A 14,763-nucleotide genomic window follows, 5' to 3' on the forward strand; every position below is an offset into this window, starting at 1 on the left:
TGTGGTTTCCCCTCACCTCTGCCATCCAAGGGTGGACCCCTCTGATCTATCATGGGTCCTCTTGGCTCTGCCATTAGAGGTCTGGGCTCAGTTAATGGCCCTCCCCTCATCTCATGTGGGGGTGGGCCACGGCTGTCATGGCCAGGGACATGGTGCATGGGCGGACCCTGATGAGGTGGTCCCAGGTAACCTCTAGAGATGGAGAAAAAAATGTTATATTTTAAAAGAGAACAAAACAACATGAAAAGTGTCAACTAGAAGATCAGTAAGTAAAAATTAGATAAAGAACTGATACAAACATCAGTTTTCAAATTCTAAGAGAATAACACAAAACAGGTCAAAGACAAACTATAGAGATGTAAACCCATGTATTTCAGAATTTCATATTTGGTCAGGGAACACATATTAAGGAGGAATTAATGGATATCCATTATATATAATGAATATACAGTATGGTGCTTAAGAACATGGGTTACTGTATAGATTCAAATCTGGGCTTTATCACATATTAGTTGTGTGATCTTCAGCACATTTGCTTAACTTCTTGATGCCTTGGTTTCTTCATCTGTAACATGGGACTGATATTAGTATCAACCTCAGGATTAGTATCAACAACAGGGTTGTTGTGAAGATTTAATGAAATAATCTCAATAAAGTATTCAAAGCAGATTCAGAGGCATAAACCCCATTAATATCCATTATTATTATTATTGCTATTATTAGTAGTTTTTCCCCAGCCCGATATGTCTGCTAGAATTTCTAATTCCTGAGGATGAAGTAGCAATGGTTAGTTCAAAATGACATACTTCAACTACAAATTCTGCCCAGCAAGTGCTTCGTTTTGGACAGTGGTCATGAATATTTATCTTTTGAAACAGGCAAACAGGCACAAATGGTATAAAAAGACTTTGTTCTCAAAGCAAGGGAAAATTCTAATTCCTCCCATCTTTTTCTTCTGTGTCAGGGCTTACCTAGGTTCTACCTCTCCAGTTACAGAAAGTAAAGTGCCTCCACGTGGGTCATTTGGAGCATCTCCCAATAGACCTCGAGGCGTTGGGACGTTGGCAGGCAAGGGCCCACGCTGCATAGCTGCTCTGGGGTCTTGCATTGGCACTGACAGGGAAACAAACGGGGAGTTACTGCTGTGAAGGACACATATGGCAACAAGGAATGACTCTACCACTGACAACGTAGTTCAGACACTGTAGAGTGGATGAAATCTCACCACAGCAGAGTCCTCTTGCAGCTCAAGAACAGAAGCAGGGTATAGGTAGAATCTGTGCCAGGTCAGAGGTATGGATGGAATTATATAAAGAACAAACTGGGGAGCAACTTGCCAAGGCCTAGCACTGCAATCTGAAGAAGAAACTTGGGCCCTTGGTTTTGCTTAGAATCAATCTTAGTTCAAGGACCAGAGCCACAAAAGAGTTAGGGTCTTGGCATATGTGAACACTACCATGGCTCTGTGAGAACCGGCTGTCTCCTTATAGACTGCTATTCCATCCAAGCCTCCTGACACCAGTAGGGAGGGAGTACAGCCTCAGACAGATGCCCATATCCTCCATGTTCTCTGCCCTGTGTGAAGACATCAATCTTAGGCTTGTGGCCCCAAGAGGAAAAAAAAAAAAAATAACAACCCCAAACTCTACCCTTTAGGGTTCCGAATGTGAGGATGACTGTCGAGCAGTCCTTATCCTCTCAATGTCCCACCCTGAACATCACAAGCAAAAGGAAACCCGCAGATACAATGGGTACCTTGAACTCGCTCAATTGATGCAGGCCCGGTGGGTCCCACGGGCGAGTGCTGTACAGTTCCTAAGTGAGCAGTAAGTTCAAAAGGAGAAAGAGCAGACACTTAAAATAGCTTGCACACACACATGCAGAAGCATACAGACACTGGAGATTTATACATAGTATCAGTTAAAAAGCTAAGAGGTCATTAACTTGCCTTGGGCTACAAAATCTTCCTAAATTATATGATCTGAAACTGTCCTGCTTTGATGAGATTGCTTCCTAAGGTAAAACCTGTGGGCCACTGATTTTATCTGGGCAGGAATAACTAGCCACTTGTAATTTTCACCTCTGCTACTAGGATTCCCCTTAAATCTTATGATACTATGAAAAAAAGAAACAAAATATAAAACAGATGCTACTGAATCTCTAGTTAGGCAAAGAAGGCAAACATATTTTCATAAGCAAAAAATGGAAGAAATTGCAGTGAATCTGGAAAGCAAGATTTATTCTGGAAAAGCCCATAACAAAAGTGGGACAGTATTACTTCTGTCATACCTTAAGGCACAAAAATTTCTGCTATCAAATGGGGAAATACAGTGAATGAACTTTAGATAAAGAAAGAGAATATCACTCCTCAAGAAGTACTCAGCCACTGTAAGTTTTTGATAAACAAACACCACAACATCATTAAAGACTAATAAGATGACAAGGGCACCAATGTAAGGCAGCAGAAGGCAAGAAGTCTCAAACATCTCACTGTCTCTTTTCACCTTTACAAATGTTTAAAAGAAGTATGGATTGCAGGAAAAGAATGACAAACCGGGTACAAATGGAAGATTCTTGCTGCTTCTGCTGGGTACTAAAGGAAAACTAGGAAGGAAAGTCTCATTTTATCTCTTCATGAATACATCCTTGATATACCTTCAAAACTCAACTCATTTCCCTTTGTTAACTTTTGACCAGAAAGGTGAAGATAACTACATCAAGAGGGAAGATGTCTTATGGAAGTATGTATTAAACAAATTTTGGTTTATTCATGGCTGGGGGAGAGGCAAAGGTATGACTGAAACTCTAATTCCTTCTTTCTAAGTATTCAAAGCAGAAATACTTTGTGACACATACTAGTGATAGTGGCCGAGCTGGGTAGGGCACAACAGCACAAAAGCATGGGCTGCTCAGATGAGGTATTTGGATGAAAGCTTGTTCCACTGTCAACAGCCTGACAAGGTTATGCGTTGTCACTTCAGCCACCCATATCAGTATATAAACCACAGACAAGGAGTACAGTGCATAGACTTTTATCTTAGTATTTTGCTTAAAAAAAAAAAAAAAAAAGGTTTGGGGAAATTCCCTGGCAGTCCAGTGGTTAGGACTCAGTGCTTTTACTGAGGTGGCCTTGGTTCAATCCCTGGTTGGGGAATTAAGGTCCCCCAAACCATGGGGCATAGCTAAAAAAAAAAAATTAAAAAATAATTAAAAAATGGGTCTTACTTATAGACCACAGGCTAATAATTAATTTAAGCTTCCCTATACTTATCCAAAGCAGTTCTTTCTAATCACAAGGACACAATGAACAGGAATATGTGCTTAGTCACTCAGTTGTGTCCAACTCTTTGCGACCCCATGGACTGCAGCCTGTCAGGCTCTTCAGTCCATGGGATTTCCCAGGCAAGAATACTGGAGTGGGTTGTCATTTCCTCCTCCAGGGGATCTTTCTGACCCAGGAATTGAACCCAGCTCTCTCTCTCGCATTGTAGGCAGATTCTTTACCATCTGAGCCATCAGGGAAGCCCAAGAATTAGAACAGAATACATTAAAAAGCATTTTTGGAAGTTAATAGAAGCAGTGTGGACTGACAGAAAGCGGAGAGATTTTAGAGTCAGAGACTTTGGAACCTTAGTTCTGCAACTTATTAACTGGAAGAAAAGACGAGTGCACCAAGCCCAGTCTACATTATTCAGATACCAGTATTTACTTACCTTGTCCCCTTGAAACAGTAACTTAGAACTCTGAGCTTCCAGCTCTTCACCTGAAAACTGAAGTGCTGCCATCCCCACCTAACTCGCAAGGCCATTTATGAAAACTAAAGTGTGTGGCCTATAGGATGCACTCAGTTTTACTGTTAGTTCCTTCTGTATTTTTTTTTTCTCTTCCCGATATTGGTTTCAAACACATCACTGCATTCTTTTTCTTCAAACTTCAGTAACAGAGAGAAAATAACGTGGTGATTTTGGAGTGGCTGTCACTGTGGTGGTATCTAGTGTTACTACCACAGTATAACATACACTTACCGAGCAGGCATCACAGACCTTTGATTCCCACTCCGCCCCCAGTTTTCTCTGGGGTTTAAATTTAGTCTTCCACATATCTAGCCACACGTTACATGCTCATTACTAAAATTCCTTACTCAGATCTCCATAGAGGGAGAGAGAACATGTGAGTAGAAGCATTAAACTTTCCAGAAACTAACACAACATTGTAAATTAACTATACTTCAATAAAAAATAAAAACATTAAAAAAAGCATTAAACTACCAGGAAAATGTGATATAAGTTAAATAGAAACAAAGGATTCATTTGCTTCATCATTAATTCTTGTAGAGTTGGGCTCTAAATCACTGGACAGTGCTGTCCAACAGAATTTTCTGCAATGATGGGAACGTTCTATATCTGCAACATCCAGTATGGTATCCTAGCCATATGCAGCTCCTGAGCACTTAGAATGCAGCTAGTGTACATGAGGAACTGAGTTTTACATTTTACCTAATTTCCATTTAATTCAATTTAATTAATTTCATATTTGAATAGCCACGTGTGGTTTCTGGCTGACATATCAGTGCAGATGTAGAACATTTCCAAGTCTAGTCCACATTAATTGGATATTAGTATTTATTTACCTTGTCCCCGCTCCATGGACACTGGTCCACTTCCTGGCATTCCAACCTGGGCCTGCATTCCTCCTAGAAGATAAGGGCACGAAAGAAAAACATAAAGACAGTAGGGTAAAAATTCGGACAGTGGCTGAGTTAACAAATTTCCTCTTTCTGCCCCACAAACAGAAACCTACAAAGGAGGATCATTAATTACCACTAAACAATGGATTTATAAAAAAGATGGAGTTTGTTAGTGTACTTAAACTTCAGTGACAGAAAAGTGAGTTATGTGAGATTAAGTAAGATTAAGCAAGTTAAGATTAAGATTCTTAATCTCCCTCATTACCAAAACCTTGGCAGGGGGTTCTGTAATACAGCATAATGGCACATACTTCCTCCCACAAGACGTAGTACTATTCCCAGGGTACTTTGTATTTTAAATCTGTGAGTATACTGTTTCAGTGGTGACAAAGATTTGTGGGGGCACAGCGGGCATTTTATGAGAAGCCAATAGGTATACTATTAATAGATGTTCTGCAAAGTGTGAGACAGTTCTATCAAACTGAGAATTACTCTATCTTGCAAAACTTTCACATGTCTTGCTGAATATTCACATAAATGAAAATCTTTTTACAACCGTCTGAACTTAGAACTTGTCTTATTTATTTGTAAGCAAAGAGCTTCTTTGCCCTGTTTCTACACCAACACATACACACACTGAATTTTCCAAAAATGCAATTACTGAAGTATTATGGGAATTGTCTCTTGTTAATAACTTTACTAAGAGTTTTCATTTTCACCATTCAGAAAATCACATCATCAATGTCAATGGTCCTTGTGGTATCTGAATTGCCAAAACATACCTGGATCTGTCTTTTACAGTATAGGTGCAAGCATCTGTTATTTTTTGTTTTCCAGTGAACTTGTCCTTAAATACTTGCATATTTATAATATTTTTTATTATAAGTTAATTTCCTTTTACTTCCCCCTTATATTATAGTTAGGGTAACTATACCGAATTTTCTTGGAAACCATGTTAAGTATGTTATGTCATCTGTACATTTCATTTTAGGATAGTAAAGCATCAGATAAGAAAAAGATAAGAGCTAGTAAAGTAATGCTCAAAATTCTCCAAGTCAGGCTTCAGCAATACGTGAACCATGAACTTCCTGATGTTCAAGCTGGTTTTAGAAAAGGCAGAGGAACCAGAGATCAAATTGCCAGCATCCGCTGGATCATCCAAAAAGCAAGAGTTCCAGAAAAACATCTATTTTTGCTTTATTGACTATGCCAGAGCCTTTGACTATGTGGATCACAATAAACTGTGGAGAATTCTGAAAGAGATGGCCTTGACCTGCCTCTTGAGAAATCTGTATGCAGGTCAGGAAGCAACAGTTAGAACTGGACATGGAACAACAGACTGGTTCCAAAGAGGAAAAGGAGTACATGAAGGCTGTATATTGTCACCCTGCTTATTTAACTTATATGTAGAGTACATCATGAGAAACGCTGGGCTGGAAGAAGCACAGGCTGGAATCAAGATTGCTGGGAAAAATATCAGTAACCTCAGATATGCAGATGACACCACCCTTATGGCAGAAAGTGAAGAGGAACTAAAAAGCCTCTTGATGAAAGTGAAAGAGGAAAGTGAAAAAGTTGGCTTAAAGCTCAACATTCAGAAAACTAAGATCATGGCATCCGGTCCCATCACTTCATGGGAAATAGATGGGGAAACAGTGGAAACAGTGTCAGACTTTATTTTTTGGGCTCCAAAATCACTGCAGATGGTGACTGCAGCCATGAAATTAAAAGATGCTTGCTTCTTGGAAGGAAAGTTATGACCAACCTAGATAGCATACTGAAAAGTAGAGACATTACTTTGCCAACAAAGGTCTGTCTAGTCAAGGCTATGGTTTTTCCAGCGGTCATGTATGGATGTGAGAGTTGGACTGTGAAGAAGGCTGAGCACCGAAGAATTGATGCTTTTGAACTGTGGTGTTGAAGAAGACTCTTGAGAGTTCCTTGGACTGCAAGGAGATCCAACCAGTCCATTCTGAAGGAGATCAGCCCTGGGATTACTTTGGAAGTACTGATGCTAAAGCTGAAACTCCAGTACTTTGGCCACCTCATGCGAAGAGTTGACTCATTGGAAAAGACTCTGATGCTTGGAGGGATTGGGGGCAGGAGGAGAAGGGGACGACAGAGGATGAGATGGCTGGATGGCATCACCGACTTGATAGACATGAGTCTGAGTGAACTCCGGGAGTTGGTGATGGATAGGGAGGCCTGGCATGCTGCGATTCATGGGGTCACAAAGAGTCGGACGCAACTGAGTGACTGAACTGAACTGAAAGCATCAGTGTAAGATATCTGTTACAAAAAGGAGTCACTGGGTCTAATAGTGTTGAGACTGACAGGTCTACTCTAACCAGCAGGGGTATGATTGCTATACAAAGACTAAACATATACCATAAGTACTTGTCTGGTCCTTCCCACACAGCAGTAATTTTCTTTTCCTCAAAACAGTAATATTTGCTGCGAAAGGGAAGAAAAGACAGGCTGAACTATTTGCAGTTCTTTAACACTTATCTAAAATATCCAAGTACATGTCACATTCTCTTATCCCATTTAACATGTCAGGCATCAAAGAGCCATAAATTGAGAACCTGAATCTGTGCTAGCCGTAATAATGTTACTAAGTAATTGTCATTTTAGACAACTGATTTGATAAAATTAATATAGCCTCCAGGCTTGCTCATCTGTACAGGGAATGAGTATCTTCTCAGAACACGGTCCCCAGATGAGCAGCATCAGCATCACCAGGAATGTGTCAGAACTGCAAAGCTCAGAGCCCTACCTCAGACCTGCTGAATTAAAGTCTGGGTGTGGAGACCAGTAATCTGTGTTTTAATAAGCCCTTCAGGTGAAGCTAATGCACATTAACATCTGAGGTCTAAATGATTTCAAAGTTCTCTTTTAGCTATAACGTGCTATGATTTATTCAGACCACTCACCAAAACGATACAAAGATTTAGGATCTGAGGTAAGCAGTAGCAGAAGCCATCATGGGCCTAATTTCTCATTACACTATCCCATAACGGCACCTTTATTTGTACGGACTAGCTTCCCAGAAGTGGAATTGGTGGGTTAAAGTGTACATGAATTTTTAATGTGAGACTATTAAAAGGATGAAAAACTGTACATTTCCACTAGCAATGTATAGTATCACTCCCTCCACCAAGTGTCATCTCTGAAAACTTTTGCTTGTCTGCTAGGCTCAAGTATAGTGAAATCTTGTTATTTAATTTGCAATCCCCTGAAAAGAAACGAATGTTTTTGTTGCCATCTGGCTTTGCTCTTCTATGAAGTACCTACTCATTTTTTTTGCTTACTTTTCTACTAGTTTGTTTCCCCTTCTCAGCAACTGCCAAAGAGCTTCGTATAGGGTATCCTAAAACTTGTAGTGAAGTTTTAATAACTTTAGAACTATAAATGCTACAAACTCATTAAAAAAAAACATGAAAATTCAATTACTTAAATTCCTTTTACACTTACTTTGTGTTTCTAATACTCTGCTGCTGCTGCTGCTGCTGCTAAGTTGCTCCAGTCGTGTCTGACTCTGTGCAACCACATAGATGGCAGCCCACCAGGCTCCCCCATCCCTGGGATTCTCCAGGCAAGAACACTGGAGTGGGTTGCCATTTCCTTCTCCAATGCATGAAAGTGAAAAGTGAAAGTGAAGTCACTCAGTCATGTCTGACCCTTAGTGACCCCACGGACTGCAGCCTACCAGGCTCCTCCATCCATGGGATTTTCCAGGCAAGAGTACTGGAGTGGGGTGCCATTGCCTTCTCTGTCTAATACTCTAGAACTAGCAAAGTTCCTTTATTCTTTAATCAGGTGTTAAGGATATTCACTTTCCTTTAAATACTGCTTTCACTATTTCCCCACACACTTTTTAATGGAATGTATTACTTTTTGTTGTATTTTTGATAATTTATAAATTTCTTTTTATTTCCTCTTTAATTCAAGGACTACCAAGAATATGCTCCTTAACTTTAAAAGGTTTTTTACAGTTGCTTTTTAATTATTTATTCCTATCTTTATTGGCTTATACGGAGAAGGCAATGGCACCCCACTCCAGTACTCTTGCCTGGAAAATCCCATGGATGGAGGAGCCTGGTAGGCTGCAGTCCATGGGGTCGCTGAGGGTCAGACACGACTGAGCGACTTCACTTTCACTTTTTACTTTCATGCAATGGAGAAGGAAATGGCAACCCACTCCAGTGTTCTTGCCTGGAGAATCCCAGGGACGGGGGAGCCTTGTGGGCTGCCGTCTATGGGGTCACACAGAGTCGGACATGACTGAAGTGATTTAGCAGTAGCAGTATTGGCTTATAAGCAAAGAATGCAGCATGTAAAATCTCTACATATTAAAACTTGTTTTTATTTTTTATGGCTAAGTAGTCACTTTTTAATGGGATGAGTATATTTTCTAGTCAAAATATGTAAGGCTCTCTATGTTAAATCAAGCTTACTGGTTCCATTATTTTATTTTTCAACATCCTTACTTATGTTTTGTCTACAGATGACAATGATTTATATACTGTATGTTAACAGTTCATGACAATGTTAAGTACAGAAATGGATAGCAGACATTTTTATAGAAACTTGACACTGCTGTGACATACAAATGCATGATGTGCACTAGGCTCACTGAACAGGGTATAGACCAGCTTAGGTGTTTCTCAACTCATGTAATGAGTTGCATGTCACAAGTTGCACACTTGCCATGTGTAGTAGGACCACGTTACATACAACTTGTGATATTTTAGGATAAGTTAGGAACCTATAACACAAGAAAATATATAAAACACGGAATCTCTTTCTTTCAGTGAAAGGTAATTTAAGTTCAACGGTAACTCTATAGGATAAGGGAAAACTGTTTGCTGAAATTTATTTAAAAATCCCTTATTCCAGGAACATACCTAAACATAATAAAAGCCATATATGATAAACCAACAGCAAACACTATCCTGTTGATGAAAAATGATGAAAAACTGAAAGCTTTTCCCCTAAAGTCAGGAACAAGACAAGGGTGCCCACTCTCACTACTACTATTTAACATAGTTTTGGAAGTTCTAGCTTTTCTTCATCAGAGAAGAAAAAGAAATAAAAAGAATCCAGATTGGACAAGAAGAAGTAAAACTCTCACTGTTTGCAGATGACATGATCCTCTACACAGAAAACCCTAAAGACTCCACTAGAAAATTACTAGAGCTAATCAATGAATATAGTAAAGTTGCAGGATATAAAATTAATACACAGAAATCCCTTGCATTCCTATACACTAACAATGAGAAAACAGAAAGAGAAATTAAGGAAACAATCACATTCACCATTGCAATGAAAAGAACAAAATACTTAGGAATAAATCTACCTAAAGAAACAAAGGCCTACTTATAGAAAACTATAAAACACTGATGAAAGAAATCAAAGACGACACAAATAGATGGAGAAATATACCATGTTCATGGACTGGAAGAATCAATACAGCAAAAGTGAGTATACTACCCAAAGCAATCTATAGATTCAATGCAATCCCTATCAAGCTACCAACGGTATTTTTCACAGATCTAGAACAAATAATTTCACAATTTGTATGGAAATACAAAAAACCTCAAATAGCCAAAGCAATCTTGAGAAAGAAGAATGCAACTGGAGGAATCAACATGCCTGACTTCAGGCTCTACTACAAAGCTACAGTCATCAAGACAGTATAGTACTGGCACAAAGACAGAAATACAGATCAATGGAACAAACTAGAAAGCCCAGAGATAAATCCACACACCTATGGACACCTTATCTTTGACAAAGGAGGAAAAAATATACAATGGAGAAAAGAAAATCTCTTTAATGAGTGATGCTGGGAAAACTGGTCAAGCACTTGTAAAAGAATGAAACTAGAACACTTTCTAACACCATACACAAAAATAAACTCAAAATGGATTAAAGATCTAAATGTAAGACCAGAAACTATAAAACTCCTAGAGGAAAACATAGGCAAAACACTCTCCAACATAAATCACAGCAGATCCTCTATGACCCACCTCCCAGAGTAATGGAAATAAAAGCAAAAATAAAACAAATGGGACCTAATTGAACTTAAAAGCTTTTGCACAATGAAGGAAACTATAAGCAAGGTGAAAAAACAGCTTTCAGAATGGTAGAAAATAATAGCAAATGAAGCAACTGACAAAGAATTAATCTCAAAATTATACAAGCAGCTCCTGCTGCTCAATTCCAGAAAAATAAACGACCCAATCAAAAAATGGGTCAAAGAACTAAACAGATATTTCTCCAAAGAAGACATACAGATGGTTAACAAACACATGAAAAGATGCTCAACATCACTCATTACCAGAGAACTGCAAATCAAAACCACAGTGAGGTACCATCTCATGCCAGTCAGAATGGCTGCTATCCAAAAGTCTACAAACAATAAATGCTGGAGAGGGTGTGGAGAAAAGGGAACCCTCTTATACTGTTGGTGGGAATGCAAACTAGTATAGCCACTATGGAGAACAGTATGGAGATTCTTGAAAACACTGGAAATAAAACTGCCAAACGACCCAGCAATCCCACTGCTGGACATACACACCGAGGAAAGCAGAATTGAAAGAGACACGTGTACCCCAATGTTCATCACAGCACTGTTTATAATAGCCAGGACATGGAAGCAACCTAGATGTCCATTGGCAGATGAATGGATAAGAAAGCAGTGGTACATATACACAATGGAATATTACTCGGCCATCAAAAAGAATGCATTTGAATCAGTCCTAATGAGGTGGATGAAACTGGAGCCTATTATACAGAGTGAAGTAGGTCAGAAAGAAAAACACCAATACAGTATACTAATGCATATATATGGAATTTAGAAAGATGGTAACGATGACCCTATATGCGAGATAGCAAAAGAGATACAGATGTAAAGAAGAGTCTTTTGGACTCTGTGGGAGAAGGCAAGGGTGGGATGATTTGAGAGGGTAGCGTTGAAACATGTATGTTAGCATACGTGAAGCGGATTGCCAGTCCAGGTTTGACGCATGAGACAGGGTGCTCAGGGCTGGTGCACTGGGATGACCCTGGGGGATGGGATGGGGAAGGAGGTGGCAAGGGGGTTCTGGATGGGGAAGACATGTGCGCCTATGGCTGATTCATGTCAATGTATGGCAAAAACCACTATAATACTGTAAAGTATTTAGTCTCCAATTAAAATAAATAAATAAATAAATAAATAAATAAAAATCCCTTCTCCCATTCCCTGTCAACTTAGATCTTTAGACTGGTTTCTTTATAAAGCAGAAAAATTTAAATCCAAATTATCACCTATTAGTTGTGTTGCAGTTAATCTAACCCAGATTAGATAAAATAACAAACAAGTTTGTTGCATGCTGCTGCTGCTAAGTCGTTTCAGTCGTGTCCAACTCTGTGGACAGCAGCCCACCAGGCTCCCCCGTCCCTGGGATTCTCCAGGCAAGAACACTGGAGTGGGTTGCCATTTCCTTCTCCAATGCATGAAAGTGAAAAGTGAAAGTGAAGTCGCTCAGTCATGTCCGACTCATAGCGACCCCATGGACTGCAGCCTACAAGGCTCCTCCATCCATGGTACTTTCCAGGCAAGAGTACTGGAGTGGGGTGCCATTGCCTTCTCTGAAATACAGGTCATATGTTCACACAGGTGTTTCATATGAGGAGTCACTATTCCACCCATAACATTTTAAGTTATGGTTGCTGAATGATGAAAAGCTGTAAGTGTAATATTAATTCCTACATACACAATTTTAGTGAACATACTAGTTTTTAAAATTCTTTTCTTCCTTTTGTTGTTGTCTCACTATGGGGTCACACAGAGTTGGACACGACTGAAGCGACTTAGCAGCACTATAGTTCATGAAATACACTGTTATGTTTGTTAAACATAATGGTAACAACAAACATGACCAGGCATTTTGTTTTTGTTTCCCACCCCCCACCCACCCCATGTACTTTTTAACCTAACCTAACAGTCTCTGGCTCTTAGTGGGAGAATTCAGTCCATTCACATTTAGCAGAATGACTACATGAGACTTTATTCCTTCCACCTTAACTCTGTGTTTATTATTATAACTTCACAATGTCGTTTCCTTTTCTCTGTATTTGTTGATTTGGTCTAGTTTCCATTCATTCTATTTTTCTCCTCATTAACTTGGAATTTTATCATTCTTTGCCTTGCTCTCATAATCAGACATGTAAATTTGTATACAATAAATCAACTATTTCTTCCACCTAGGATATATACTGCCTAGCTATACATTAGTATCAAGATCTCATTGCCACATCATAATTTTGCTATATACTATGCCATTTGCTATAACGAAACTCTAGCAAAACATCAAAATGTCAAAGACTAAATGAAAACATACCTGCAGGAGCTAAGGAACCAGGGCCAGGTCCTGTTACAGTGGCTGGTATCTGACCTGGTGCTGCAACTCCAGCCTGCAGGGAAGCTTGCATCAGAGGAGGCGCACCATTGACATGCATTCCACTCTGACCAAGAGAAAAACCAGAGTATATATAGGCCTCTGTGGAGACTCAACATGCAAAGTCTTCAGATGGATACCACCAAATATTCTACCAAATACCCTTTTCCTACAGCATGTCTAATGCAACATTAGATTTATAACACTTTGAACAGAAGTTGCAATACATACAATGAGCCTGGTTATACAGAACACGACTAAGAGAGACCATATTCTAAAAGTAGAGATACACAAGTCTTGTCTGTGCAGTGAGGCCATTTTGTTCAGTGGCTCAGTTGTGTCCAACTCTTTGTGACCCCATGGACTACAGCACACCAGGCTTCCCTGTCCTTCATCATTTCCCAGAGTGTGCTCAAACTCATGTCCATTGAGTTGGTGATGCCATCCAACCATCTCATCCTCTGTCATCCCCTTCTCCCGCCTCCAATCTTTCCTAGCATCAGGGTCTTTTCTAATGAGTCAGCTCTTCGCCATCAGGTGGCTAAAGTATTGGAGCTTTAGTATCAGTCCTTCCAATGAATATTCAGGATTGATTTCCTTTAGGATTGACTGGTTTGATCTTCTTGCAGCCCAAAGGACTCTCAAGAGTCTTTTCCAACACCACAGTTCAAAAGCATCAGTTTTTTGGCACTCAGCTTTCTTTAGGGTCCAACTCTAACATCCATACATGATTACTGGGAAAACCATAACTTTGACTAGATGGACCTTTGTTGGCAAAATAATGTCTCTGCTTTTTAATATGCTGTCTAGGTTTGTCATAACTTTTCTTCCAAGGCCATATATAACACCTATTGCTGACTTCAAGACCAGGGCCTGGCAGTAAGAGTTTTTTTTAAAAAAAAAAAGTGCCTTGAAACCAAGAGGAAAGAATTTAAGACTTTTTCCTTTTAAAAATGGAACTGTTGGCAGTCTATGTTTTTAAGGTGAAAAAATTTTTTTGACCATTCTTTTCTCATCACTTTTCTTAGATACAATTCTTGTTTGAGGGGAATATAAACAACAAAACAGTTTAATGCTACATTAAAGCTCCTAGAGGGAAAGGGAATGTTATGTTTTCATCTGTGTATTTCCAAGAGAACTGAGGAGTCCCTTGGAATAGAAAGAGCTCAATAAATACAGAATAAAACTAAGGTATACAAGTATTTTAAAAATCACATGGTCTCAGAGAACACACACGAAACTCTAGAACAGAAAAAAGAAAACTGTATAGTGAGCTTGTTAAGAGAAAACAGCCTATGAGGACAGATAGAACCAGGTTCAGACCCTGGATTTGCCACTTAGATTGTTATTTTTGGAGCAGTTAACCTCTCTGGATCTTAATTTATTTCCGCATTTACTGAATCAGAGCATGGGTTGGTAAACTATGACCCATGGAGCCAAATTTGGGTCACTGCTTGGTTTCATAAATAAAGTTTTACCAGAACACAATCATGCACATTTGTTTGCGTATTGCCTATGGTTCATTTCATACTCTAATGGCAGAGTTGGGTAATCAAGACAGATCCCATGGCCTGCAAAGCTGCCCCCAAATTTACTATCTGGCCATTTAGAAGATGTTTGCTGACCCTTACC

The 14,763-nt window shown here is 39.4% G+C and overlaps 1 protein-coding gene across 3 annotated transcripts in view; it reads right to left on the bottom strand.

Moving 5' to 3' along the window:
- CSTF2 (cleavage stimulation factor subunit 2) overlaps window positions 1-14,763 on the bottom strand; it is a 31,793-nt gene that overhangs the window by 10,466 nt on the left and 6,564 nt on the right. For 2 of the 3 annotated variants that reach the window (XR_009734924.1, XM_061409236.1), the window contains exons 7-11: window positions 13,075-13,198; window positions 4,631-4,693; window positions 1,756-1,815; window positions 972-1,113; window positions 17-192 (exon numbers count right to left, since the gene is read on the bottom strand). Coding sequence is in view for 2 of the 3 variants with exons in the window: in XM_061409236.1 (XP_061265220.1) it covers window positions 17-192; window positions 972-1,113; window positions 1,756-1,815; window positions 4,631-4,693; window positions 13,075-13,198 (565 nt within the window). In the remaining variant the exon portion in view is untranslated. The remainder of the gene's footprint in view (window positions 1-16; window positions 193-971; window positions 1,114-1,755; window positions 1,816-4,630; window positions 4,694-13,074; window positions 13,199-14,763) is intronic. The other variant, XM_061409237.1, reaches the window with a different exon arrangement.

Source organism: Bos javanicus, chromosome X (genome assembly GCF_032452875.1).
Source record: "Bos javanicus breed banteng chromosome X, ARS-OSU_banteng_1.0, whole genome shotgun sequence".
In the NCBI taxonomy this organism is placed as follows: Eukaryota; Metazoa; Chordata; class Mammalia; order Artiodactyla; family Bovidae; genus Bos; species Bos javanicus.